The sequence below is a fragment of the Trachurus trachurus genome (genome assembly GCF_905171665.1).
Source record: "Trachurus trachurus genome assembly, chromosome: 6".
NCBI classification, from domain to species: domain Eukaryota; kingdom Metazoa; phylum Chordata; class Actinopteri; order Carangiformes; family Carangidae; genus Trachurus; species Trachurus trachurus.
Genome location: NC_139897.1, coordinates 10,493,311 through 10,520,439, shown reverse-complemented (window position 1 = coordinate 10,520,439; position 27,129 = coordinate 10,493,311). Strand labels below are relative to the sequence as shown.

General features: G+C 40.9%; 1 protein-coding gene across 2 annotated transcripts; it reads left to right on the top strand.

Moving 5' to 3' along the window:
• Positions 1-593: 593 nt before the first annotated feature.
• Positions 594-24,654, top strand: LOC310986755 (zinc finger protein aebp2-like; the record flags this gene model as incomplete). Of its 2 annotated transcripts, XM_083972816.1 has the most annotated exons (9): positions 594-1,150; positions 2,130-2,340; positions 3,417-3,524; positions 3,805-3,991; positions 6,820-6,944; positions 13,934-14,001; positions 20,976-21,089; positions 22,296-22,325; positions 23,791-24,654. In XM_083972816.1, exons 1-9 carry the CDS (start codon positions 609-611, stop codon positions 23,795-23,797), a joined length of 1,392 nt encoding a protein of 463 aa, XP_083828942.1. In that variant the 5' UTR covers positions 594-608. The 2 variants fall into 2 exon arrangements, with proteins under 2 accessions (XP_083828942.1, XP_083828943.1); XM_083972817.1 differs by lacking the exons at positions 22,296-22,325; positions 23,791-24,654 and having other exon boundaries at positions 20,976-21,093.
• Positions 24,655-27,129: the final 2,475 nt, after the last annotated feature.

The following is a 27,129-nucleotide window of genomic DNA, read 5'->3' as shown; positions in this document are numbered from 1 at the left end:
ACTAAACATACAAACATCACACATTACATGATATGATATGATATGATAGCCACTTCCAGTAACAGAGAACAAAAAGAAGGGAAGGTAATGCATGCTACTGTACACATGCAAAATCCAGCAGACATCTATGATCAAAGTTAGACTTGAAGATGATATCAAGGGCTGTAGAGAGACATATTAATAACACATCATGGTTTTGATTCACTTGCCCTTTCTTGTGACCATTTTTCTTTACAATTTATTATTATTGTTAACAGGGAACATTAGGAGAGTTGCTAAGAATGATCAAAGTCATTACATTGTCAAAAACGCTAAGCGGATAAATGTTGACTTTGAAGCCAAACTAGAGTTATTATGAGTGGGTCCTTTGGCCTCAGCTGGGGGCTTGTCCTGTAGTAAACACTGACTCCTCTATTTAAAAGAACGGAAGAGACTGAAACACATGGAATGTTTAAATGCCAACGTCAGAGTTTGCCCTCCTCGTGCCGCATCTGACCAATCAGAGAGCAGACAGTGATTTGACCCAGCCCTCCCTCTGCAGTGAGGCGTTTGTCGGTGCCACGGGTAAATTTTAATACCGAAAGTATCCCACGGTACGCGCCGCTGAAATGGCTTCTGCGGCTACCGAAGAAACCCCCGCGCCGTGTGCGGAGAGCGATGCACCGGCCGTGGAGACGAACGACAGCAACGGCGAGGAGAAAGACAAGGGCCTCACCGAAGCGGAAACAGACGAACCAGACGGCAGCGTAGAACCGAAAATGGAAGAGGAGGGCGCGGAGGCCGGCGGAGACAAGCCCGCTGAAACGGCAGACAAGGCCGCTAGCGAGGCGGTTACACACGACGGGGTTGTGACGGTCACCCAGGAGCCGACAGGCGTCCCCGGAGAAGCAGAGCCAAAGCCGGAGCCAGAGCAAAGCTCCGGGGGTGGCAACAGCGAGCCCGCCGCCGGTAACGTGTTGAAAGACGCGAAGGAGGAACCGGGAGAAGACCGGCGGAGCTCGGGGATAGACTGCGAAAAGAGCAAAGCAGTTTGTGAAGACAGCGAGAAGCCCAGCGGCGGAGGTACGGAGCTGGGCGACAAGAGGCGGCCGAGTGTGGAGATATCGTCCTCGGATGGAGAGCCGCTGAGCCGGATGGACTCTGAGGACAGGTTGGTGTGGGAAACTGACAGGGAGCTCTTGGCCGCTGGGTGGGTGTGAACATGTTATAGTAGCCACTGACAGCATCACTCCTTCCATCCCATCTCTGAACAAATAGACAGAGGATAACAATGAAGTTGAGTCATGTTGTTCATTGGCTATAAGTTACTGTTGATATCACCATCCAAATGATAAACAACCACTTTAACGTGGTAGGCTAGTTGTTGTAAATATAGGTAAGACATGTCCTGAGAATAATACTCTGGCTTCACCTTAAAAAATGGTATGCTCCATTTAGTCTACTATGTGCAAATATTTTCCATTTCCAGAGTGCTGAAGGTTTCACATTTACCCATCTGTAATCAATAATGGCTTACAAACGATATGTTGCACTAACTTTAAACTCAAGATACTATCCACCTTCATCTGAATTAATGAATTATAATCATCATAATTGACCAATTAATCTGCAGTTTAAAACTTGGCATGCAATGCAACATAATTCTGTACACCAGGGTCAAACACGAGTAGCAACAAGCAAAACACATTTTTAAAAGGAGTGAGGGTTTAAACATGGTTGGAAAGGAGTCTATTGCTAATCATACTCTATTTTATTCCAAAAACTAGCTAAGAAACTGTAGCCTAACTTGTTGAATGAGTAATGAGTGAACTATTCCCTGTGAGCCCTTTGGTGAAGTTGACAGCACAGCAAATGAATGATATAGTGCAGGGAGCACTGAATACAAGGATATAATTGATTTGCCACGAGTGATGAAAGTGGCATGCATGAAAAATCAGTTGCAGCCTGTAGGCTTTCACGCATAGGGACTATGTAATGTGGCAAGTGATATCTGCACCTGTTCGTCATGGCTGTGCAAAGCCTGTTCTAAACTATGAAGATATTCTTGATAGCCTTCCTGTCCATGCTTAATAACTATGGAGCTCTCTCTCTTTCCCCTCTCTCTGACCTCTCCACCCTCTCGCTCACAGTATCAGTAGCACCCTGATGGAGATGGAGAGCATGGTGTCCAGCGGTCGTTCCACTCCAGCCATGATGAATGGACAAAGTAATGCCAGCTCCTCGGGGGCTAAGACAGTGGCTTATCCCTGCTGCTGGGACCTCTGTCCACAGTGCTTCAACTCCAGCCCAGACCTGGCAGAGCATATCAGGGGAATTCATGTGGATGGACAGAGAGGAGGGGTTAGTTGACCTTAAAACTGAGTTAACGTTGATGTCCTAGCAGGCCGTAGCTTTACCTCGTCAGCGCAGACACCCAAGACACAGTAGAACAAGTTACTGTCATTACCATGCAACATTTGTACGTACTGTAGTGTTAAATGGCTGGTTGAACTTGGCGTGAGAAGTTAGAATTACAGCGACTTTATGCTGAATAAGTGTTACTTACTTACTGCCCTTTATGCCGGCTGGCATGTAGGGCAGCAACGAAGGATTTCCACTCCTATCTGTTTTGGGCCAGTGTCTTTATGGAACCTCAGGTGTGATGCAGGGCCTTTAGCTCTCCCTCCACTGCCCTACGCCTCTTTTTTGTTTACCATCTGGTGTCCACTGAAGAGCATTTCGGGTGATGTTGTCCCGTTCTTTACGTGTGACATGCCCAATCCATTTCCAATCCAAACACCAAGTGTACTGTGAGTTATCTTGAGTAATGAGGACACTGTTTCTTGGTGGAGATGTTGCTGTTGAACCTTTATCAAATCCTGTCAATGAGTGCTGCGACCGTGGCAAACACAATTTCTTAAAAGGACATTGTGTAACTTCTCCTGTTATTCTATTCACGGAAATCGATTATTTCGTTCAAAAGTATGTTTTTCATTAATCAGTAATCACCCCCATCAACAAACTGAAGTGTTCCGGTAAGCTCTATCATTCATATATACATGGAGCGGGTAAGCTCGGTGCTGGCTGCCATGTGGTGTCGCCATGTTTGCTGTGCGCCCTACATTTTTAGGTTTTATTTAGTCTCAGCTGTAACAGTTATATGCTGGGAGTTTGTCTTTCTTGAGAAAGTTGCATGAGAAATCACACCGACCTTTTCCACTTGTAGGCCACATGCAAGAAAGTCCTCAGACTCCAGAGAAAAGAAATCCAGAGACCTCAGGACTAAGCAAATTCTATATAATCTGAGAGTTTTGCTGTCACACCATCCTTAACCAAGCTGTTTCTTGGTTCACAGTGTTTTATTGTACTATGTCTATTTTTGTCTGACTACTTCCATATGAACTCCTTGTCCTGTCTTCTTCTCTGTCTGTCTTTAGGTGTTTGTGTGTTTGTGGAAAGGCTGTAAGGTGTATAACACTCCATCCACCAGTCAGAGTTGGCTCCAGAGACACATGTTGACTCACAGCGGAGATAAGCCCTTCAAGGTAAAACCAATAATTTAGGCATGCTGTGTATTTGTGGCTTTTTTCATATTTTCATTATTAACATTCTTGTGTTTTTGGTGAAATTCTACTTATGGGTAATGTTTATATATATATACAATATATGTCAACATCTAGGTTGAGCCATACATGTCAGTAAATGCATCTAACCAGAATCTGTTTAGCCATGCCATTAACAAAATAAATATTTAACAGTAGTCAATTTGTAAAGTTAACAGCTTGTCTTTTACATGTCAAATTTTGTTTCTCTGCTTTGCTGCAGTGTGTAGTTGGTGGCTGCAATGCCAGCTTTGCTTCCCAGGGAGGGCTGGCTCGACATGTACCGAGTCACTTCAGCCAGCAGAGCTCCTCTAAAATGTCCAGCCAGGCCAAACTCAAAGAGGAGTCCCCCTCCAAAGCCGGACTCAACAAGAGGAAGAAACTCAAGAACAAACGCAGGTGCTCCCTACGTACGTACCTAACAGGCACACAAACTAACCCCATCTCAAAATGTTTTTCATCCTGTTTTCAGTCTTCTCTTTGATGGTTAGGATTACAAGCTTAACACTTTTGTAGTAAATGTAGTTTTAGTGCTATTTATGTTTAGCTGAAACAGATGTTTTTTGACTCCTGACCTCTCACATCTCTCTGATAGACCACACACATACACACACAGGAGAAGACAGAAAGAAAAACAAAGGTAAACTTGCACCAGGTAGACAGACAGATTCTCCCCATGGCAATGTTCTGCATTTCAGAGAACGACTTTTGGTGTTTTTTTCCTCTGATTCTCTCTGCTTATGTCTGTGGCCAGGTAGATACTGATAGTTAGCCCCCTGGTGGCTTTCCCTCAGATAGCCAGTGTCTCTCTCTGCATTGTACAAACATAGCTCTTTTTTTTCTCCCTGCAACCTCTTCTGGCTCCCTGCAAAAGCAAATGTTTTTATCATTACAGAGTAGACAATTCAGAACCTGTAAAACACATGTCTCATATTACTGAAGATTTTATGAGGTCATTAAAAGACCATATCAATAGTTTTGTGCATTTCAGTACATAAGCTAAAATTGAATGTACTTAGCATTATTTCCATCTGTTTTCACAATAGAAATTAAATAGAAAATCCAAATACAGTTGCAAACAGAAAAGATGCAAACAGAAGAACTACCTGAGGTAATGATTTATGATCCATCAAAGTTAACAGTTTTAGCCTTATACTCATGCACAGCAATTCAGCCAATAATGGTGCATTCATGGGCACTCTTGACATTGAACTGTTTCTCCTGATTGCTAAAAAGCTTTTCAGTCAAAACCCACAGAATAAAACAAACAAATAAATAAATAAATAAAACTACAAGAAAATGTAGAACTCATGTGCATGGTCTTTTCTCAATTAGTAAATACATTTTGATATTAATAATTGATGGACTGTTTTTAATAGTAGAAACAACACTCTTAACAGTTTTTTTAATTGAAGGCATATCACCATCTTTTGTAATGGAGCAACAAGCTAACAGATCCAATAACGAACACAGGACAGTTTCAGTTGCTATAGATCCGGGGCGGTATGTCAAGCGTCTTAGAGTGACATTTTAGTCTTAAGTGCTAAGAATTTGTGGAATTTAGTCCTCCTCTCAAACTTAAGAATAAAAGCTATTTATCCACAGTCTCAGGTCTAAGAATCACTCCTACTTCCTCAGATATTTAAGAGACCTCATGAGGTGTCCTAAGTGGTTAGGAGTTCCCAGTAGGGGATGGCACTGAGGCAAGAGATGATGAGCAGTTGATCAAATGATATCGTGTGGACAGGGCGGGTATCATCCTTGTAACAGATTTAAAAAGGATGTCACCTCACCAATAACCTCAGAAGAATTTTTTTTACAAGTCAACTCTTAGCTGTGTTCTGTGGAGTAATTCTAAGACGCTTGATAAATACGGCCCCAGGTTTCTTCCTCCTCCTCTGCCCCGTCACTTGATTTCCCAAGGTTCCATCCTTGGGGCAGTCCTATTCAGCCTCCAGGCATTTCTGTGCTGATGATTCACAACTGAGTCACCCACTAAAATCTATGAATTCCCCTCAACCTGTCCTGGGCTGAATGGCAAGAAACTTTCTCCCTTCAGTTCGAGAGCAACAAAACGTAGTACTTACATTTGGCCCCCTCTAAATCCAGAATTCTCCTTGCCACCTCATTCCAAGTATGAAGAAAAATGTGCGTACGACTAGGATCCTTGATTCCAGCTCTGCCTTGACAAACACACCACCTCTGTTGTCACCACCTGTTCACTTCAGAGTTAAATTCACAATCCTTCTGCTAACTCAGGACCCATCTTACATCACAGATCTCATCCATTAGCACTCAGATCCTAGCCATCTCAGATTGTGAAGCTCATTCTTCCTACATGTCCCATAAATTCATGTCTAAGACTAAAACGTGACGAAGCCGTTGCAGGTGCTGCTCCAAAACTATTAACATTTGGTATCAGATGTGCTCCCTCCATCCGCATTTTTATAACTAAGCTAAAGACACATTTTCATTCACTGGCTTTTCTTCAGCTCACTAACCTTCTACATTGGTCATACTGAATATTTGCTTCTTCCTTTTTTTCTTGTTTTTGTTAGTTATATTTCGTTAGCATAATCATATGCCTCTTATTTAGTGCTTTACTTGCTTTTATTTTTTAGATTGCCACATTGCTTAGCTCAAGCTGTGTTTTAACTTGTTATAGCATTAACGTTGACCTGACTTCACTAATGCACGGCATTAAGACCCAAGTCCTGACTAAAAGGTGCACATGATGTATTTGAGTGCCAGTTTAGATTTAATACAGTTACATAGTGAACCCAAATGGACCAGTAAATTAAAAAAACAAAAACAAATGTGTCTTCTCTTTCATAGACTACAAAGTTCCTTGCATAGACCAGAACTACAGCTCCTGATTAAATGTATTTTATAATAACATCGAATTTCAAGAGGTCTGAATTTCCTTACCACTGAATATGTGCAGTAAAGCACTTATTCAGAGGAACTAAACCATAAGAATTTCATTACTATAACTTTCAGTGGAGAGTTTCACCTCTTATTTTACTGACTTGGGACTTTTGTTGCTGCAAAGCAATATTTCAAAACCACAATGGAATAGCATTTTTCAGTCATGAGATGATTCTGACGTAGTTATGGTTAGTTAAAGAAAGACTTGGAGAAGCCATGGAATTTTTATATGTTGGAGCCACAGTGGGAACCCTGGTGTTATGTTTGTTTGAGTTTGGTCTCATCTGATTGTGTCCTTCTTCCCATCCAGCGAGGCCCCACGACTTCTTCGATGCCCAAACCATGGACGCTATTCGCCACAGGGCCATCTGTCTCAACCTCACCACCCACATTGAGAGTGTGGGCAACGGCCACAGTGTGGTCTTTAATAGCACGGTGAGTGCTTCACTACTTTACTAGGAAGTATTTACTGTACATTGCTACCTGTTCTTTGTTTTAAACTTCCTCTGCTCTGTGAGTTACAACGCCAAATTATATTTTGATAATGATTGTTTTTCATTCACTTGTTATAATAAAGAGTAATTGCTACATGTGTCAGTGAATGTAGACAAAAATGTTGCTTGTTTCAGATTTACTAAAACATACTTAGCATGTCCCATCAGAAACAAAAAAAAGGTTTTGTGAAAACAAAAGGTTTTATTCGTGGGCTTTGGAGCTGTCTAAGATTTACACAACCTTTGTCAACAGTCAATCATGTGTTTCACTATGACTTTACATGTGAACACTCCACATCACATGGGTTAAAAATATCCTGACTTAATAAGAATCTGTGAATAGTTTATAATCCCTCATTAGTGTCAAGACATAACATAGCCAGCAGTGGAAGCAGTATTCTTCCTACACAACAGACAAATCAAAGCATCAACATATGCCAACTGAGACATTGTCATGTTAAGGTTTTACTCAGTGTTAATTCTGTTTCAAGGCTAAATCATAATCTGTAGAGTGATGAATATAGACAGTCTGCCTGGTCTAATATACATAATTGCTGTCATATTTGTCCCCCCCTTGATTTTTGAAATTGCTTTATTTTTTTGTTATTTTCTTTTTAGACAACAGGGGGTGTGAAAGAATCACTGGAGATTTTTTTTCTCTGTGCACTTGAAGTGAACCTTGTGAATCGCCTCAAGACTTGACGTTGTTTTTCTCTGAATCAGGCTTCACAGGAAACACAATTGGATTGTTTTTATGTATCGCGCTCAGTCCATTCTGAGCCCAGTGCCTGATACATGATTAATGAGCTGTTAAGTGCCTTTGCACCTTACTATTGAGGGCACTTGGGAAACATTGTTTTTCAAGTGAAAGATTCTCTGTCTCTCACTGACAATGACTTAAAAAGAGTGGTTAAGTGAGATCTACTGTATATAGAGTTCAGATGTAGTGACATTTTGAAAGTGAAGGGTGTGAATCATAGTTAGGTTTTTTTTTGTTGTAATTGCTGTTCTTACTCATCTCCACTAGGGTGCACCCTGTCTCCTGTTCAGAACCCTGAATTTGCATGATGGTGTCATTTTTGCTTATAAGCTGGAAAAAGAAAGGGTCATCGACTGCCTCATTTCGCCTTCTTTCACACACTCTTACATGAAAAACCATTGAATCCCACTTGTTTCCCAGCATAGTCTCCCATTATATTCACAGAGAGGCTCCTTCTTTAATCAGCAGCAGTGATCTTGTTTACAGTGGTTACCTTAGGGCATTTGGCCTATAGTATCTTTTCGTAGCACAGGGCGAATCAGCACTTTGGTGTTTTTTTTATTTATTTGCCCCACTGAGTTAATATCGACATATTACATTCAGTGTGCTGTTTTGCGTGCTGCTGCCACCACTGGCAAACCCAGCAGAAATAATTAGTGTGCTCATTAGCGGAGGAGTATACATTTCATATACATTTTCTCCTCTAAGAGAAAAGCAAAAACATATCCTTGGGTTCTTCACGTGTAACTAAAACCACATGGAGAGATAATCTACATTTAAAGACAAATACATCACAGACAGGCTGGTTGTTTTGTATAAATTATCAATGATAGCTATCATGATTGATATTGATAAGTAGTTTTGGATACAGTAACAGAGTTAGGATGTGACTTTATGGCTAACTTACCCCAACAATTTTAAAGCCAGGAAACTGTAATGTTATCACACAATTCAAGGAATGTAGTAGTTGAAACCAATACCTATGAAATTCCAGGATTATCAACGCTAGATTTGATACTACAGCAAGAAACCAAACCAGTAGTGGCTGCAGCACACATTATGTTCATTTGTATCTTAGCCCACTCACACACATTCACATGTAGCACGCACCTCTATACAGCCAGTGTGAAACAGACAGAGCTGTTGTATGAAAATGTATTTAAAAGCGTCATATTTTGAGTGCGTACAGTGTCGCTTCAGCAGATGCCCACAGCTGCAATTTACAAACAATAAGAGTTATATTTCAGGACATTAATAATTTAACAACATACAGTATTGTTGATATGTGGACAACAACTGAAACTCACCCTCTTGGATAAATTTGAGATATTTCCTCCTTTTATTTGAAACACACTGTTTGTGTACGGACTTTTGGTTGTTTATAACTTGTCCCTGCTGATCTGCATCAAATGCAAAATATCTCATACAACAGTCTTTTTTGTTTTCCCCACAAATTTCGGCTGACCTGTTTTTACTTAACTTTTTTTCTGGAATACATCCCTGCACTTGCAGCTTCCATTATGTGTGTTGTTAAATTTTTCTGCTTGCCGTCTTCTTCTCCTCAAGTTTGTTGTCAGACAGGGAAGCTTGTCGGGCAGCTGCTGAAGAATCACACCACCGAGGCGTGTTATGAATCTTTCTCTTTCCTATGGCAATAATTTGAGCTCTTTTGCGAGTGAGTGCTAAATGCAGTTTTAGGCAAGCCCGTGCTTCTGTTCATGTTTAAATACGATCAGTGTTGAACTAGTACTTTTTCTCAGTTCCTTTCAATTGTTTTCTGCTCTGCTCCTGCAATCCTCAACTGTTCTACAGCAGCCAAGAATTTTAAAAGAAAAGCTCAGGAAAAAAAAAGTGAAGATAAAGCTTGGGAAGAGGTTAAGAGAGGTAACAGCATATTTGGACATGGACTGAGGAGGAGGAAGATCCAGCCAGGGGAAGGAGAGTAACAAATGGAGAGAAACAGAGAATTCGAGAGAAAATACAAGGAAAGGGGGTTAAGTAAAGGTCAGGGTCATGAAATCGGAAGGAGATCTGGCCAGTTGGGCATACATTCTCCTTCTCTCCAGCCCCTAGAGGATTGTGGTGGAGAAAGACTGCTGCGTTGTGTCAGACCCTCGGCCCCAACGGGCCCTCCCAGGCCCGGGGAGATGGAGCAGAGCTGTGGGGGTTCTGTGGAGTTTGGCCAGTGGGCCTGCTGACACGCCAGAGCAACTCAGTCATGTTTATGATGGGATATTTTTGTTATTGCGCCAATCTGCGTCATCCACTGCTTGACCCCTTGACATCAGACAGGCACCCAGTTTTAGCAGGCCTGCCCTCCCCCGGCTTTGGTCCTGCCGTTTTCACTGCCTTGTTTTGGAGCTGCACTAATATCCACTGTTTACTCCCTATTTCCTCCTGCTCTCACCCCTCTCTCTCGCCTCCCCTGCCTCTCTTGGGTCTATAGAGGATAAAGATCTGTCCCTTTAAAACATCAACTGCTATCATCAAACCACTCAACTCACAAATCATTTCATGCTGCTTAAACACAAGCCCGCTTTTTTCATTTCCAGCGTTTACAGACATGGCCATGGTCACTTCAAGTGTAGCCTGGGTTTGCGATTATTAACCTAGTGCTGTGAGGCGCCTGAGGGCACAGGTTAACAGCTATGTATTTTTAATTAAAAGGGCAGTAAAGCAGCTGCTGATGTACAGAGTCTCCGCTGCAGGGCTTCAGACACTTAAAGGCCCAGTGGCGTCAGTACTGGACTGAGGATAATTCTGCAGCCAGGCTGTGTTGTTGTCTCGTCGGCTGCCTCATGTGGATTTGCAGTGCAGCAGCAGCAGTAGCTAGCCAAGCCCCGGTGGAAAGCTAGCAGATGAATAAGACTGAGAGACAGTATTAATGTGTGAAGTGAAATTGATTCTCTGAGTCAGTGAACTGTGGGGATTATAAATAATATTGTCTCTAATAATAATTAAATGTTCTCTTCTCATTCCAAGGCTGTAATAAGTATTATGTTCATAAGAGAGCTTTGAATAATGTGCAATTTAAAATGAGGTCCTTAATTTTACAGAAATGATTTGAAGTATAGCTTGAATACTTCTTTTCTTCTGTTCCTTTTTTCTACTTTCACTTTACTCCCACACTTTTTCCATTTATTTCTCCAACTGTCTCTTGTTTCATCTCTCCCCTCTGTGTATATCGCACTCATTGACTAGAGTCGCAGTGATTGGCTGAGTAGCATCATGTGACAGGTGCCGTAAAGGCTTGAAAAGCTGCGGTGGTAATGTATTGTTTGATCGTGAGTCACTGTAGTGTCCCGTCTGCCCTGAAGCCATAGTGCAGCTCTTTGGACATCAATGTTTTACAGATTTTATGTTCACAAATCTGCAAATACTGTAAACCTCCACCTTACGCTCACATTTTCTCTCACAGTAGTTGAATCATAGGGCACATGGAGTAAGACAGGTCACGCAGTCTAAATAATGACGTCTTCCCTTGTTCCCTACATGTTCACATATGTATTTCAGAGAACACAGGTGCACAGCAGGACACCCTCACACCACCGACTGAATCGCTCTATCTCATCCTTTTGTTAAAGGGATAGTTCACCCAAAATTCAAATTTCACTCATTATCTACTCACCCTCATGTTGACTAAGGGCTGGGAGAATTGGTGCTCACTATTCTTCGTCCAAAAAGACACCAAATAACATCCAAATTCCTCCATACTGCTCGTCTGTAATGTCCCTCTTGTATTGAAGCCCCGACATGAGAAATTGTTCCGGAAAAAATTAAATAAGTCTATATTTTAAGCTTGTTTGTAGCGGAAGCTCGCAATGTCTCAGTTCACTGCTCTTCCTGTGTCAGTGCAAATCTCGCGTGATTTGCACTGACCGGCGGAACAATTTCTCATGTCGGGGCTTCAATACAAGAGGGACATTACAGACGAGGTATTTGGATGTTTTTTGGTGTGTCTTTTTGGACGAAGAAAAGTGAGCACCATTCACAACCATTATATGGACAAATACTGGTGCGCGGACCCCCCCCGTAACTCAGAGAAGGCACGGAGGACTCTGAAACTTCTCCCAGCCCTTAGTCGACATGAGGGTGAGTAGATAATGAGTGAAATTTGAATTTTGGGTGAACTATCCCTTTAAGTCACTGACAGGGAAAAGGATGCAGAACTCTCTGCAGAAGTCAGATTGTAGCACTCATATTTGTTATAATATGTCATAGAAAAAGGTTTAGATTTCATATCAAAACTGTTTGTGTTCAAGCATGAGTCATTTTTCTCAGGTTCATCACTCATGCTGTTACTGCTGCTTTGCACTCCCTACTTGTCCTCTTGTCCACTCTAAGGAGTTTTATGTTGGAGCACTTTATTACAGACAAGAGGCAACAACTTGGTTGATTTGCCAACTTGGATGCTGTTTACATAGCTTCTCTTAGACAAATGTGATGGCACCAAGCCACCAAAAACAACATTTTATATCTGCTAACCTACTATAAATATTACTTCCAAAAAAGTTAATCAGTCAGTAACTAAATATGTTTGTCTCCCATTTCTTTTCCTACAGACGTCTTCCAACATCCCGTATACCTGGAAGCTTATCGAAATATAAATATGGATTTGCACATGTCTCTTCTAAAGCCTCTCCTGCATACAGGGGGGAGTGAGCTATTTCTTAACGCATTAGCTAAGAGAAAGTATGAAAAGAGAAAAATGACATGCAGATATTTGCTTTGTGCTGGACAGACAACAACGCGGGTCAATGATTAGAAATATGGACTATTGTCATAATGGTGACTTAAATTATTAAACTGACTGAGGTTCCGTATAACAAAGAGATTCATGCATGTTTTGGCTTTAATGTTGGTGGGTGGAAAAAGGAGAAGTAGTAGTGGAGAAGAGTGATTCTAGGTCTCTGTCTGTGTCTGTGTCTCTTGTCTCAGTGGAACCTCCTCCCTCCTGTCCTCAAACCAGTTTCCATCAATGCCGCAGCCAATCCCCAGAGTCATAAAAATAATTTGAGAAATTCATGTGCGTAAGAGAAGTTCTTCACATGTGAACTCATTCACGGCCCTAAAAATAGACATTCCTCACAAAAAAGAGCCAATTGACGCAAGAGGTTATATCTGGGGCTATTTTTGACACTCCTGGTTATTTTTCTAGCTTTTCTTCTCCCTACTGACAATATTTGTGTGGATTCCAGACCAGTTTTACTATAAACCAACACAGCGTGATAGATGAAATGTTATACATGAAGAGGGCCAACTATTCAGGAAATCTTGTATTGACTCGAGTGTATTTTCACAAGAAGGACTGCCTTGAAGCTTGTGGCTGTGTTGACAGATTAATTCTTGAGTAATTAAACCAGGTAACAAACACAGATAAAATGAACACATCATGTCATGTTATGAGGCAAACATTAGAAAGTGGGTGCTAGTTTCAGTCAGACACACTCTGGTGTAAAGTGTTGAAGTGTGCTGACATAATTCAAAACAAGAGCAGTGACTTGTTTATGGTGATAACTGCTCCGTCTGTGGCTCATTTCTATCTTCTTGGCTCTTGACAATGCCAGCTGTGATAAACAGTCCTCAGTTAAGTCCAAACACTCAGATTATATTAAACTTTTGTCTGAATTTGGACTCCATGGTATGTTGTAGGTGGATGTGGAATAGATCCCGTTGAAAATGGAAATCTCTCTGAGCTCTTGCATGCATTATTAAGATTGCTCACATTGCTTATTAGTGTAATGATCAGCCACTGTATCACTGTGTGAGATGTTTGAAGCATGTAGCCTCATTATTTGTTAGAGATGGAGCAGGATGGGGGCTTGTCTTTGAAGCTTGTTCTCCACAGACAACGAGACTGCTGCAGTATGAGCGAGCGAGACACATTTATGCAATGTGATGCTTGAAATTGCAAACTATCCTGACATTTGAGATAAACCCTGATGCGTTGATAAAGGCATATGTCTTCTGTAAATATCTGGTGATTACTTTTGATTGGTGAAGCCAGTTACAGTTACTTGGTTTTGCATACACCAAATGACGGCAGCGCAGCAGACAAATTGACTGAGTGAAATGACGACAAGATGACACAAATATTATTTTCTTGCTCTCTCAGTACTTTTTTGTGTCTTTTTGTAACAGTTTGGTTTTGCCTGATTGTCTCTGTGCAGGTGCTTGCCAGAAGGAAAGAGGGGTCTGGCAAGGTCAAGGTTCTCCTACACTGGACACCTGAGGACATGTGAGTAAAACCTCTCCTACACTATAGACTAGTAGAATTAGGTCTGTAGAATTACAGATGATTCAATGCATGATGGAAGGTGCAGGGTAGCAGTGACGGCCATGTAAGTCATGAATAATAAGTTAACTTAACAGAAAGTTGCATCATTGTTGAATCTGTTGCTTAGAGCCTGTCTTGGTTTCAGTTCATTTGGTTTAACAAATAGATGCAGACAGACACTAAACCAAAATACTTCACAGAGGAAGGTTATCACTCATCGTCTATTACACTCAGTGAGACATTGATCCTAACAGCAGCATGCTGTTCTCATTCATCAGTCTCACTGCTCTCTTCCTGAGCACCTCCCCTCTGACTCACTCATTCTAGAGACTACATACCTTCTCGAAGCTTGACAACTAATCAGAAGGCACAAATGACATTCTGTCACAGTAACGCAGTGTTACAGAGAAAGTGTAGTTCTAGGGTTTATACCAGACAGAGAGATTAAGTGAAGTTTTCATATCATATGCAATCATGATCAATTTTTGATTGGTCCCTCATTATGGGTCTGAGTGTCATAAAATTAGAAATCTCTAAAAAATCTTGTCGCTGTTGTGATGTACGGTTTCACAAGCTGATAATGTCACTGTCGACTTGCCAGATAACCTAATGATAACCAATTAACTAGGCTTTGTAGATGACCCTTAACATGTCACTGTTCTGTAGGCAAGTCTAGACTACATGTGTTAATATCCTACATATGCAATGCTTACCATGCAAAGCCTTTGCTTGACACACAAACATTTCCTTTGTAAGCACGTAACACCGGCTAGTATCCTCGTTCAGTGTTACAAATGCACATTCTTGCTTTGAGCGCTGATGGAGAGAAGACTGGAATGAGCATTAAAAAATCAGTCTGTCCTTCTCTGGGTCTGGCTCCACTTCTATACCATCTGCTTGGTTTGGTCTTACTCGGATAAACCTTGAGTTGGTCCACTGAAGTGTGTTTTAAACAGTGGCTCCGAATTTACTTGTATCTCTCCAGTAAAGGTTTCAACAATCTCGAGTTGTGATAATAAATGTCCATCACAACATTTTGGTTTAACCTCTGGATGAACTTCCATCAAAAAAAAAAAAAAAAGCATGCTCAGCCCACTGGGGCAGGAGCTGCTCTGTCCAATCCTCACGAGCTAAAAACTGTACATATGCCCAGGTCACCGTCAGCGGGCTCAGCCAACCGGTGGTGAATCTTGGCACCGTTTAGCCTCTAGCTCATTTAAGAAAACTGGGCAGAAGGACAGGCAGGTTCGGCACTGTGCTGGAAATGAAATGGGTCTGTCTCACAGAGAATAAGAGCTTCATAGAGCAGTGTGATTCGCAGCAGAGCTCTTGCTCCAGGGAAGCTCCCACCACGCTTGCAACACTCCCACACTCCCATTAAAGGGTTTGACTGCATGGCCTCTGAAGATGATTAGAGAGAGAGGAGAGAGAAAGAATAAAAGGGAGGAAGACTGGGGGCAAAGGAGAGGTGGGAGATGAGAGGAAGGATGCGGAGGGAGGGGCAAGGTCAAAAGAGACAAAAAGAGGTTTGAATCAAAGAGAAAAATAGGTTTAACAAAAAGAGCAAAGATGGTACTGGACAAAGAAACATGGATGATGCATCGTGAAGTAAATTGCAGCTGACAACCTCCAATGAACATACTGTAGCTAAACCCTTGTGTTTCTTCTTCTTTCCTTTCCCCCCCTCTCTTATCCACCTCTGCAATCTCCTCCTCACCCCACATGTGGGAGTTTAATCTTGCGCATAGAGATATAATGAGGGAAAGGGAGCAGAAGAAAGAGATGAAGTTTGGTGATCAGGAAAGACTCGTCAGATTAATTCCAAACAGAGAGACATAGATGGAGATTGATACTGAGACTCAAAGGCAGAATGGATGAGGGAAGGAATGGGGGAGACAGAGAACGGAGGAAAGTGAGAAATGGGAGTGGAAACAAAATGGTTGTGGGAGAGAAAAATGCGAAGAAGCAGAATGAAACCAGAGAAAATGAATGATGGGGAAAGAATTAAACAGAGACAGAAAACAAGAGGGTGATGCTTTTTGGCTTGGTCCAAGCAGGAGAAATCAGTGATGCCACTGAGTCATACATTTGCTCTGCAGTGAGCAGATGCCTCGGTCATTAATACGCACAACCAGAGAGGAGTGGTGAGGGAAATACACAGTGAAATCTTTAACCACGAGCCGAGGGTAGCTGTATTATCTCCCAACAGATAAAGGTCTACAGGTCCCCTTAGTTACTGTAACTATGACCATATGGGCCGGTCCCCTTTATGGTATGTAGTTTAAATGATAACATGGACAGGTTGACCACCCAAAACTTGGTCATTTCTGAAAGCTAATTAAGCTTAATTTAGCTCTAATATTAAACTTAATTTAGCCAGTCAAATATGTATGATAAGAAAATATATTTAAGGAGATGCACATACTTTTGTTCCAACATAACCCTGTTTAGTTGTTGCTGAGCTCTCACACTTGTCACCACAGCAGAAAAGGATGAGGACTAATAGATGTTACTGTAGGGGAATGTTATGCTATTTTGGGTAACTTTCTTGGGGTCTTACCCAGTTCCACTGAAGAGCCTGGGAGAACTGCTAAAGTTAGCCTGAAATGTGATATTCCCTAGTTTGGTAAACTATTTACCTGCAAATGCTAAGAATTACATCGTATACAGTATGAAGGCTGATAAACACATTCTATAAACCATTACTTAAACTTACTTGTATGTCTTCTTCTCCTTTGTTTCTGTTTTTGGAAAGGCTAAAAAAAAAAGACCCTCAGTGCATGCTCTTTAAATGTCAAGAAACTCTATTACGGGAGTACACAGCACTTTATCATGTGGAGAAATAAAAACCTTGATGATCCTTTTATGCTAAGTTACAATAACAAAGTAATGGCTGGACAATTGCTGTTCAGGGGTCAGTGGTGAATCTTAATTTGGCCAAGTTCTTAGTCGTTCTTCACAATCTGTTGGCCAAGTTAGTATTTAGTCTTTTTACTCAATGTAATGCCCTACTGGGGGTCATTTAGTAAGCCATCAAGTATTGAGTGGGATAATAGTAACATCAAGTACTATAGTAGTGTATGTGTACGTGAGTGTGTGTGTGTGTACGTGTCCGTGTACACGTGCGTGTTTTCTCAGTCACTGAGTAAATGATTAGTCATGTGAATGTGGGAAGTCATGTTTATTAATGTTGGAGCGAACCATTCACTTTCTGACTGACACTCATTAACTCCATTTGGATTAATGAGTAACTGATTAACATGAACCATTCTGAACATGAACTACCAGCAGCTCACTGAGGAGGAAGAGGGGGCTGGGTGGGCTGAGAGAGAAAGACAGAACCATAATTGCTGTCTAATCTTTGATGGATGAGTGAATGGATTCCCCTGTTTGTTGCTGAATGGTTTTGAATAATAAACAGTAGACTACATAGCCATTGACTGCAAGCTGTTTTACCCCTTTGCATCATGATTCCTGACACATTATTTGGGCAAACTACATGGTTATTGTTTTATTTTTTATTTTTTTTTAGATGGATAGTAAAAGCAGTTAAAAAAGTGCTCATTGGTCATACTCTTGCCAGGTACTGAGGCAGGGGGCCTTTTGAATAACCCTAACCCCAATTGTAAACTGAATAAATGGTATTGTTCATATTACATTGCATTAAGCTAATGATACCAAAGTAATATAGAGTATAAAAGTCTAATCTTTAAAAACAAATACAGAGACAGTTTTAACAAAAAAGAATGGACACGACATGGACATCTGCAATATTTCAGAAAGAGACATAACGGGGCAAACAAATGCAACTTACGCATTATGTATTTAAAACACATAGTGCAGCTCATGAAACAGGCATAATGTTTAAGAAATCAGATTTGTTGTACAGCCTTGTGTAAACCTCCCTGAAGAGATTTTGATCATGAATCAAGTTCCTAATGCTAAAGCTGTGGAATCCAGTATGATCAGTGTAGTACCTCTACTTTTTTTCAGATTTTTTCAGATTCCAGCCAGGTCCAGCATTCAGCAGCAGCAACCTCTGAAACTTGTTAATACCAGAGTAGTTTTGTCGATGAATCTAAATCCTTTGAGTACAAATCCATTGATGGATCAAACGTACTTCACATGCATTTCGGAGTTCAGTTGCAAAAGTGAGCAACTCTCTGGACTGTAATTGTACTTAAGTTCTGCGGTCCTCTTGTTTTTGCCAGACAGGGTTTTCCTTGAGGCTGCAGTGACCTTTCACTCCCCTACCCGGCTCTCTGGGCCTGCTGTCTTCTGTTTTGCAGAATGAGGCAATGTATAAGGACATTGAACTCCTGCAGTCGCTCTGGCTGAGTCCAGTATAAAGACATTTAATATGTTAGTGATTTAATATACACTTATGCTGCTTTGTGATGAACGTATTGCTCCTATCACCATGGGGAGCGTCAAGGCCTAAAGCTGGCCATCAATTCAGGGTGGAAGACTGGGCTTCACTCTGGCAGGCACCCCCAGTAGCTCTCCCCACAGAGGCCTCATTCACAATATACATTTCTGGCTCATAAAGAAGCGAGGCAAACAGTCTCCTCTGGAAAATAAAATAAATCCATTTGTCTTTATTTGGCTTGGTGTGACTGAATGGAGTCTTAGGGTGGAGATGCTTTCTAGCTCTTTGAAAGCCTGTGTGTGCGTGTGTTAGTAATACATGTGTGACACACTGAATCCGCCACCAGTGCAGCCGTGCTGTGTGCTTCCCATCGATCAGAATATAATAACTCATCAGTACCACAACACACTCGCTCTGACATGTTTATGGTGACTCTGGAGGGGAACGTGCTTGTAACTGTGCACGTACACAAACACACATGAGTGTTTACCACATATTTAACACTCTGCAGGTCCTCCTCTGTCATTTGAGGTTTGCTTTTCACAAGGACAGTAACTCAAGACTAACCCAAACTTTAAAGCGGCTTTGAAGGGAGCTGTTTCTTGTCTTTGTCCCTCCTTCTTTTCAACTTCCTCTTTTCTGCTCTCGCCACCATTAAAGGGGATACAAACACTTTTGCCATGCACTACAGAGGACAGAGAAAATTCATTAACAAATTGGTATCAACTTTACATTTTAGAAGTAACAATTTACATACCTTTTTTAAGCTTAGACAAAATGAAGAGGGTTATCCCTAATCCTGTTAGTGCTCAACTATATATCAGCTTTAAAAAAGCTGTGCTCATGGGTAGAAACTGCCAGCATCACATGCCTCATACTGTGCTTAAATATTTCATATGGGCAGATTTCTCGATTTTAGTTTTTGTTTAATTGGTATGAACTTGACATGTCATCTTAATTTTTCTGTTGTCAGTCGTTATCAGTTGTCAACCTTACACCAGGTATTTGCCTTCAGTTCAATGCTTGTAATGTGTGTACAAACACAAACACAAAGGAACAGACAGAAATCCCCATTGAACATCTAGTCAAGCCCGAGTCGAGTGTAACTACGGTAACATTTACGCTAATGTTTAACAGATTTTGGTAGCACTTCAAAATCAGAATCCATGGTTTTCTGCAAATTTACAGTATTGACTAAGTTGTCCCATGTGGCTGGCCCCGCCCCCAAGGCACTTTAACATGCCATAAAAGGATTTGCAACCACTATGGAAGTGAGTTGTCTCCCCTCCCTCCCCACTTTCCCTTTTCCTCCACCTCTCTCTTACATTGTCCTTCATTTGTCAGTTTTCCATCACTTTTTTCCGCATTTTGTCCTCCATGTGTACCGATGCCTGTGTGTGTGTTGAATAAGCTGCATGTGAAGAGAAGAACTACCTGCACGCATCCACTGAATGGGCTGACTAGGCATGTGAATGAGTGATTTGGCTGGGTAGCTGCCTGCTTGCCTAACTGCTGCCTGCTGTGTGTGTGTGTGTGTGTGTGTGTGTGTGAATGAGTGAGTGAGTGTGTGTGTGCGTGTATGTGTGTGCGTGTATGTCTGCATCTCTGGGGGCTCCTTTGATGACGCACATAGTGACGGGGGGAATGCTGGGGGTGGAGACAGGGGAGGCTGAAGGAGGGAGGCGAGGTGCAGTCAACTCGCTAAGCTCTTTGTTTCTTTCTCCTGCACCTTGACTCGCCGCGCCAGTGCTGACACACTCCCTTCTTTCACGGGGATCACACACTGCTGTGGGTACAGTAAAGTACAGCTCTGCAGTACAGTACATCATGTGCACACGGTGTAGATGTGTGTGTGTGTGTGTGTGTGTGTGTCTCCCTTTGAAGCCGTCACCTCCAGTTTCTGATTATTAGGTGCCAGGTAGTTTGTCAAGCTACTTGCATGATGGAAAAACAATATCACATGTCATGTATGCACAATATTAATTTGATTTTATTTTGCATTCATAAAACATTATTAATCCATTGTATAGTGTAGTTTTTTGTTTTGTTGCAGTGAGGCAGGAAAGCCATCAATGACTTATGCTAAACCTGAGTGTAAACTTCAATGTAAAAATAAAAATGACATCATACAAAATGAGAACGGGGGAAAGACAGAGGCATGAAAACACAGTTATTAAGTGTGGGACCAGGGAGAAACTAAGTGCGCACTAGTGAACAAAAAGTAATAATGACGGTATTGTGTAGTTACTAAATGACTGGCAACATGGGAGGACAGTATGCTTTGTCCTCTGTGTGTGTGTGTGTGTGTGTCTCTGCACACCTATGTGCATATCAGTCCTGGTGCTTTGGTCAAGGCCGTGTTACTTATGGAAATGTACTCCGTGTTCAGCGGAAGGTGTCAACATGTGCCCTGGACTCAATGAGACTCTTTGTCCATCTCTCCCACCCACTCCATTCAACCTAACACCGACTCCATCCCCCCTTTTCTCTCTCTTTCTCTCAGCTTAAAGCCTGACCACATGTCCTCACTGTATGCATGATGTGTGTTTGTTGTCTTGTCTTGCAGACTACCTGACGTGTGGGTAAATGAAACAGAGCGATGTCAGCTGAAGACTAAAGTGGTGCACTTATCCCAGTTACCGCAGGAAACAGGCGTACTGCTAGACCCAAACATCTATAGGTGAGTGTGTGTGTGATGATGCCAGTGGCCTCTTGGGGCATACGGACACATGGACAAGCAAGCACACATTGCTATAGGTCCAAAGAACAAACACAAGTTGTTCATGTGTGAATGTTACTCGACCTCAGGAGGATTCAGTTTGTGAAGCACATTACAGTGCCACAAGAAAGTGTTTGTAAGCCATTGTCTTTGCCCTCTGTGTGTGTATGCGTGTGTGTGTGTTGCACTGACACGTTCTCACTTTCTACCACCAGGTGGCACCAACCATTGATTTCAATAATCAGGTTAAAAAACAAGTGCAGGGAAAACACTTTGTTTGGTTTGTCAGTGTAAAGAGGCAAAAACATTGTCTACTGAACAACCTGATAAAGGCTCTTTGACAGTAGCCACATATGATGGTTATTTTTTTACTTGTCAGAAATCACAAACGATGACAAAGGGGCCTGTTTAAATATCTTTGAAACAATCTTTTACTTGAGATATATTCAGCTTGCATTTCATGCATATACCTTTTTTATAAACTTATTCAGCTGAGCTGATGAATACTGAGAACAGAAGAACTGCAGTCACGATTTGATCATAGTCTATGTTTTCTCTGTTTTCATGTTCACCAAATTCCATGAAAAATTAGCTAAGATATTTGATTTGTGCAGCTCTGCAGCTTAGCACACTCGTCACTGACATGAGAAACAGGGTTAGCTTTATGGTACACCATAAAAGGCTGAAAATGAATCCTGAAAGAGGAACAATGTGCCTAAAATAACAGAGTGGTCATCTTACCGGAGATATATGGCACACAAGTGTGCTGATCAGCACACAGGCTGACTGATTTTAATTGGACCTGAAGGCTCAGTAACTGCAGGGCCTGCTGCTGGACTCTGGTTTCATAGTTGGATATAACCATCAGCACTCAGCCAATTTATGTCAAGGTTGTCCTACTGCATGAAATCCCTAAACAAATGAGGTGATTGGTGCCTGTGGTAGTAAATATTGTGGGGCGAACCCCTGTTCATGCTGATGGGATGGACAGAAAGAGACTGACATAGTGGCAGTTAAGGATTATTATATTTCAACAGTGTTTCCATGTTGAGACCGTTGCGTTTTTAGTCATGAATCATTCTGTCCTGAAATCAGCTCAATATCATAAAATATTACAGAGATGCTCATACATTGTGGCCTCACAAACATTTTCTTTTTCTTTTTCAGAGCACTTCCTCAGAAGCGACTGAAACGCAGGTAAGCTGAGCCAGTTCAGCATGTGTACATGTAAGATATAAGTTTAAAATAAATACACTTATATTACTAGAGATAGATCATATACATACAGCACCATGGTGATTGTTTGGCTGAAACACCTCCACTTGATAGCTTCTAGTGACATTTACAATTGTGTGTTGATCAGTTACAATAAGTGCACAAGGGTTTTGGTTATAGATCATATTCACAAGGTGGCCTTTTTCCTCTGATGTCACACTGAGGCTGGGAAGCCTGTTTAAAACACTTCTACTTGGGGAATGGTGAAATGGTTGATGAATGTGTAGATGAATTTGCAAGGATCCCCCAAAAGAGTTTTTTTTTAAGATACAGAAACTGGACTGAATCATCTTACATCCACAAAGTTGAAGGTAAGTACAGCCACACTGGAAACACTGTTTTCCAAAAGCTTCTCCATTGTTTTTTTTAGTTGTTGATTGATTGAGAAGCGGTAAAATGACACCGATATGTCAGATCTTTTACTTTTGTACGGGTTACAAGAGGAAAATGGCCATCGTGTGAATATGGTGTATTGATATAAACACATCAAACTGCACAAAAAAAAAAGCACAATAAGCAGATGCTTGACCAACAGGACCTCACACACTGTGAGAAAAGTCACACAGCACTGCATGACATCCACATAAACATGCTGTGAGCAGTGTATATGAAATTTAGTATTTCAACTATATAAGTTCACATTTTATTAACACATAAATAACTGAATTGAAAACATCTTGTTAAAATTAAATCAATAATTTTCTTATTTTACAAATGTTTTTTTTAACTAGAGACACATTAATTAACATTAATGCAATTCAAAAAAATACAGAAAGGCAAGACTGGTGCATGAAGACAGAAGTATTGAAGTATTTGACAACATCCTTGTCAAAACATTTGTGCATTTATGCACAACTTTTGAATATCAGTTGATCTACTGTGTCCAACACACAGCTGCGTGTTAAAACTGCATGTCTCTCCTGTAGTAATATACACGCAACATTTCATTGTTCTTTTGTTATAGACAAGATCAAACAATGCTGATGTCTTCATCATGTGGAAATGGTTTTGCATCTGTAGTATTATCTGTTGCTGTGACTCTCCTGTGGTGAAACCTCCTCATAGAGGATTGCTTATCACACCTCAGTTTCACTGTTTCTGTATAGTGAACACGCCATTTTCAAGCCACGACCCTTGGCACTCTCTGGTCTCACTCAAACGTGAGGTCATATTTGGCCATTGTTCATTATTCCATTAATTCAACTCAGTAGCTCAGCGCAGCAAAAGCTCTAAAATACACTGTGTAATGTGTCTGCAAAGGAAGTCAGCTCAATGTCTGAACATCCAGGATAAAGCCCATTTCTCATACTGTAATCTCTCTTATGACACACTGGGAACAACTCATTCTCTCCCTCTCTCTGTCTTTCTCTCCTGTCTTTGTGCTCAGCCTGTAAGGAGTCATCTGTGGACTTGATACTTAAGGGGAAATCCCTGTTCATAGGAGGTTTATCTGTATGGGATGGGACGCTCTTCATCTGTCTCTACAGAACGGGGGGAAGTAAAGTGGCGATAAAAGGAAGTGAGACTTGGCTATGCTGCAGCGCTCCCTTTTCCCCTCTTCAATGTATTTGTATATCTGAAATGACTGTTGTAGCCAAGTGTGGTGTAAAATGGGACTAACAATTTTTAAACAGTTTGTGTTCATCAAAAACTTCAATGAATGTTTTTTTTAACTAGCATCAAGCTGAAAATATTCTCAATACCCAATGGTGTAAAAAACTGTTTTATGTAACCTTGTCAGAAAATGCAGCATATTTTATAACTGTTTTGTGTAAAATATTTATGCAGATTTGTAACTTATTTTTATACCTTGAAAATGCTGGTGTTCTGTGGATTTTTGTGGAGGTTTAAATAGAACCGTATTTACTGTGATATTCCATGTTAACTGTCACTTGTAGGGATATTTGGATATTTCTAGTTGTAATTATGTTGTACATAACAGAAGTCTTAACAGATTATCCTATTTATACTAACTGAATGCAGTACGACTACCTGTGTGTATGACAATGAAGTGTGTGGTTGTGCCAGTCATGTCACACTTAGATTCAATGCGATGCAAAGTGTTACAGGAGCAATAACGCAGTAGTTAAGGGCACTACTGTGTAGCTCTTAATCTCACCCAGACTGTTGACAACACAGCATTAAAATGACTCACACCGTTCAGCACACACTTTTCTCCCCACCTCCTTTCCCTCACCTAACATGAATTGTGTATATCATAATCATTATGACAACTTTTCATCACCTCTACTCAAGCACTCGAACATTATTGTTTAAAAAGTTGTGTTTTCTACTGTGTTGTCACTGTTGGAAATGGAATATTTGTTTGTAATAAAATGGGGGAATCAATGTTGATGAACGTAAGTTGTTTGGACAGATGAGGATGCAAGGTGTTGGAATGGCAGAAATGCATCAATTGTGGTATGAATATGAGTTCCTTATGTGTGCGTTGGAGGGATTGGCGGGGTTATTTGGCGTCCATTAGCAGAACAGCTTTGGGAGCATGCTGTGGAGGAGCTAATGCCTGGGCTAGCAGGGCAGAACCCCTGCCAGTCTCTGCTGTTGGTGAACATGCCTGCAGAGACAACTAAGTTCAGACAGAGGTCTGCTATAATACGCTGTCCTACGCTTCAGTGTCTTATGCACATACCTGCTCCTATAAACTAGAATTCACTGTAATATAAAGCTCCAGTATTTGCTGTCAAGAGGTTTTCAGGTGTTGTTTCAGTCTTTTGTGGAGAAAAATGCAGAAAGTTTGGTGACCCCCTGTTGTGTCTGTGAGCTTTGGTATACAGTACATATCTCATGTCTGCAGTGGTCTGTGGTGGATTAACTATTAACTATTTGGTGGAAAACTGATAAGACCAAGAGATAAAAGCCGCACATTCTTTCTTTTATTATATAACAATTGTCCTTCAAATGCCAACATAAGCCCAACTTAAATTTTGTGAGAATCTTTCTGAGAGACCTATATCAAGATTTAAGTATTTCTGAAACTGCTGATCTCCTAAAGATTTCGATAAAGTTTACCCAAGGCTGTGCTTAAAAAAATGTGAGTGTCAGTCTTGCCGACGGAAACACTTTGTTGATGACAGGGAATTGGAGAAGAATGATCAGACGGGTTGGAGCTGACAGAAGATAACTGCTCTTTACAAGTGTGGTGAGCATAAAAGCATCTCCAGAATGAACAAAACCATAAACCCTAAAGCTGAACATCAACAGAAAAGTATCCTTATGCGCCATGTCCAAGGTAAAAGTCGTCTTAAACTGGTTTTGAGTTCATTGTCTGAATCAAATCCTTTTGGAATCTGGTTGCATGAATGTGTATCTGACATCTGTGTGATACAGATGGACCAGTATGTTTAGACCTCTTTCCAACACTTTGTGGAAACCATAGCATGAAGAACTGAGGCCCACCCCACCATTAGTATGGGGTTTCTAATGTTCTTGGAGAGTGTATTTTTCAGCCTATTTCGATTGACAACAAATGTAGTCAGGTCAGCTTAAGCCAATTAACTTGTTCAGTCAAAGCCATATTCCTATACTTCTCTACAGAATGAATTTAAAAAAAAAAGAAATACTTGGATGTCTTGACTACAATTTCAGGGTTTTCATACTCAAATCCTTTAAACAGTTAAATTTCATTAAATGGATGTCATGAATTGGTTTGGTAATATTTTGCAGTTTTGTTTGATGAGGCAGACATAAAAACTTGGTATGGAAAGTTTCATGAGTTTGGACAGAAAATATTGAAAATTAAAGGTTGTATTCGGTCCCTGTTTATCCTATTTAAAGTGTGGGACTTACCACAGGATCACATAATATAAGTCATCTGTTAGCAGGAAGTTCTTGATGATAAGCTCGTCCTGTGAGCTTGGAGTGCACACACTGTACAATAATTTGGTTGCTCATGAGTCATAGTGAGAGACAGTTGAATAGACCTGGAGTGTTTGGAGTGAACAACATTCCCACAGTTCTGTCAACGACACTCAGCTGATTAATTTCAGAACATTTGGCTGAGACAAAATTGTCCAAGAGTCCATGGGGCCACATCTGCTTTCTCTAATAATGATTGCTGTTGCTCAGTAGGATGGCGGGTCCTTTTTTTCCCCTCATTTGCAATGTACTCTGCTTGATGTGCGCTTGTTTTTTGGCTCTGACAATTCCTGTTTGCGGCTTTATTTGTTTAAAAAAGACTGCTGCTTTGCCTTTTGTGTTCTGTCCTCAATTTTCTCCAGCATTGTTGAGCCGTAGCTGAAGGAATCTGCTTTTGACATCATGTCTGCTGATCTGGCCTTAAATCTTACACCATACTTTATTTATTTCTTTGTTTTCTTTTGAAACGGCTGATACTTGTTACTGCGAAATTACTGTAGAAATTACTTCAATTTTTGAATTTATTATGAATTAGTTGACAGATGTTCCTTTCATCATTTCATAGGTTTCTTATTGTGTTATGCCAAAACCGTGACCTGAAACTTAAATTTGACTTTATTGAAAATGATTTCATAGCTGTCATATTTAACTGTTGTTTTTCAAAGATCTGAAATCACTGTAGTTGAAATGAGTATGCTTCGTGTCTTCTTTTCTCTTTGGTAGATAATATTTCAAGCATTTTCCCAAAGGTGATTATTTGCAGGATGTGTTTGAGTATAATAACACACAGTAACAGCACATTGATACCAAGCTTTTGTCTCAAGCATGACTTCAGAAGTTGAGGAGTGAC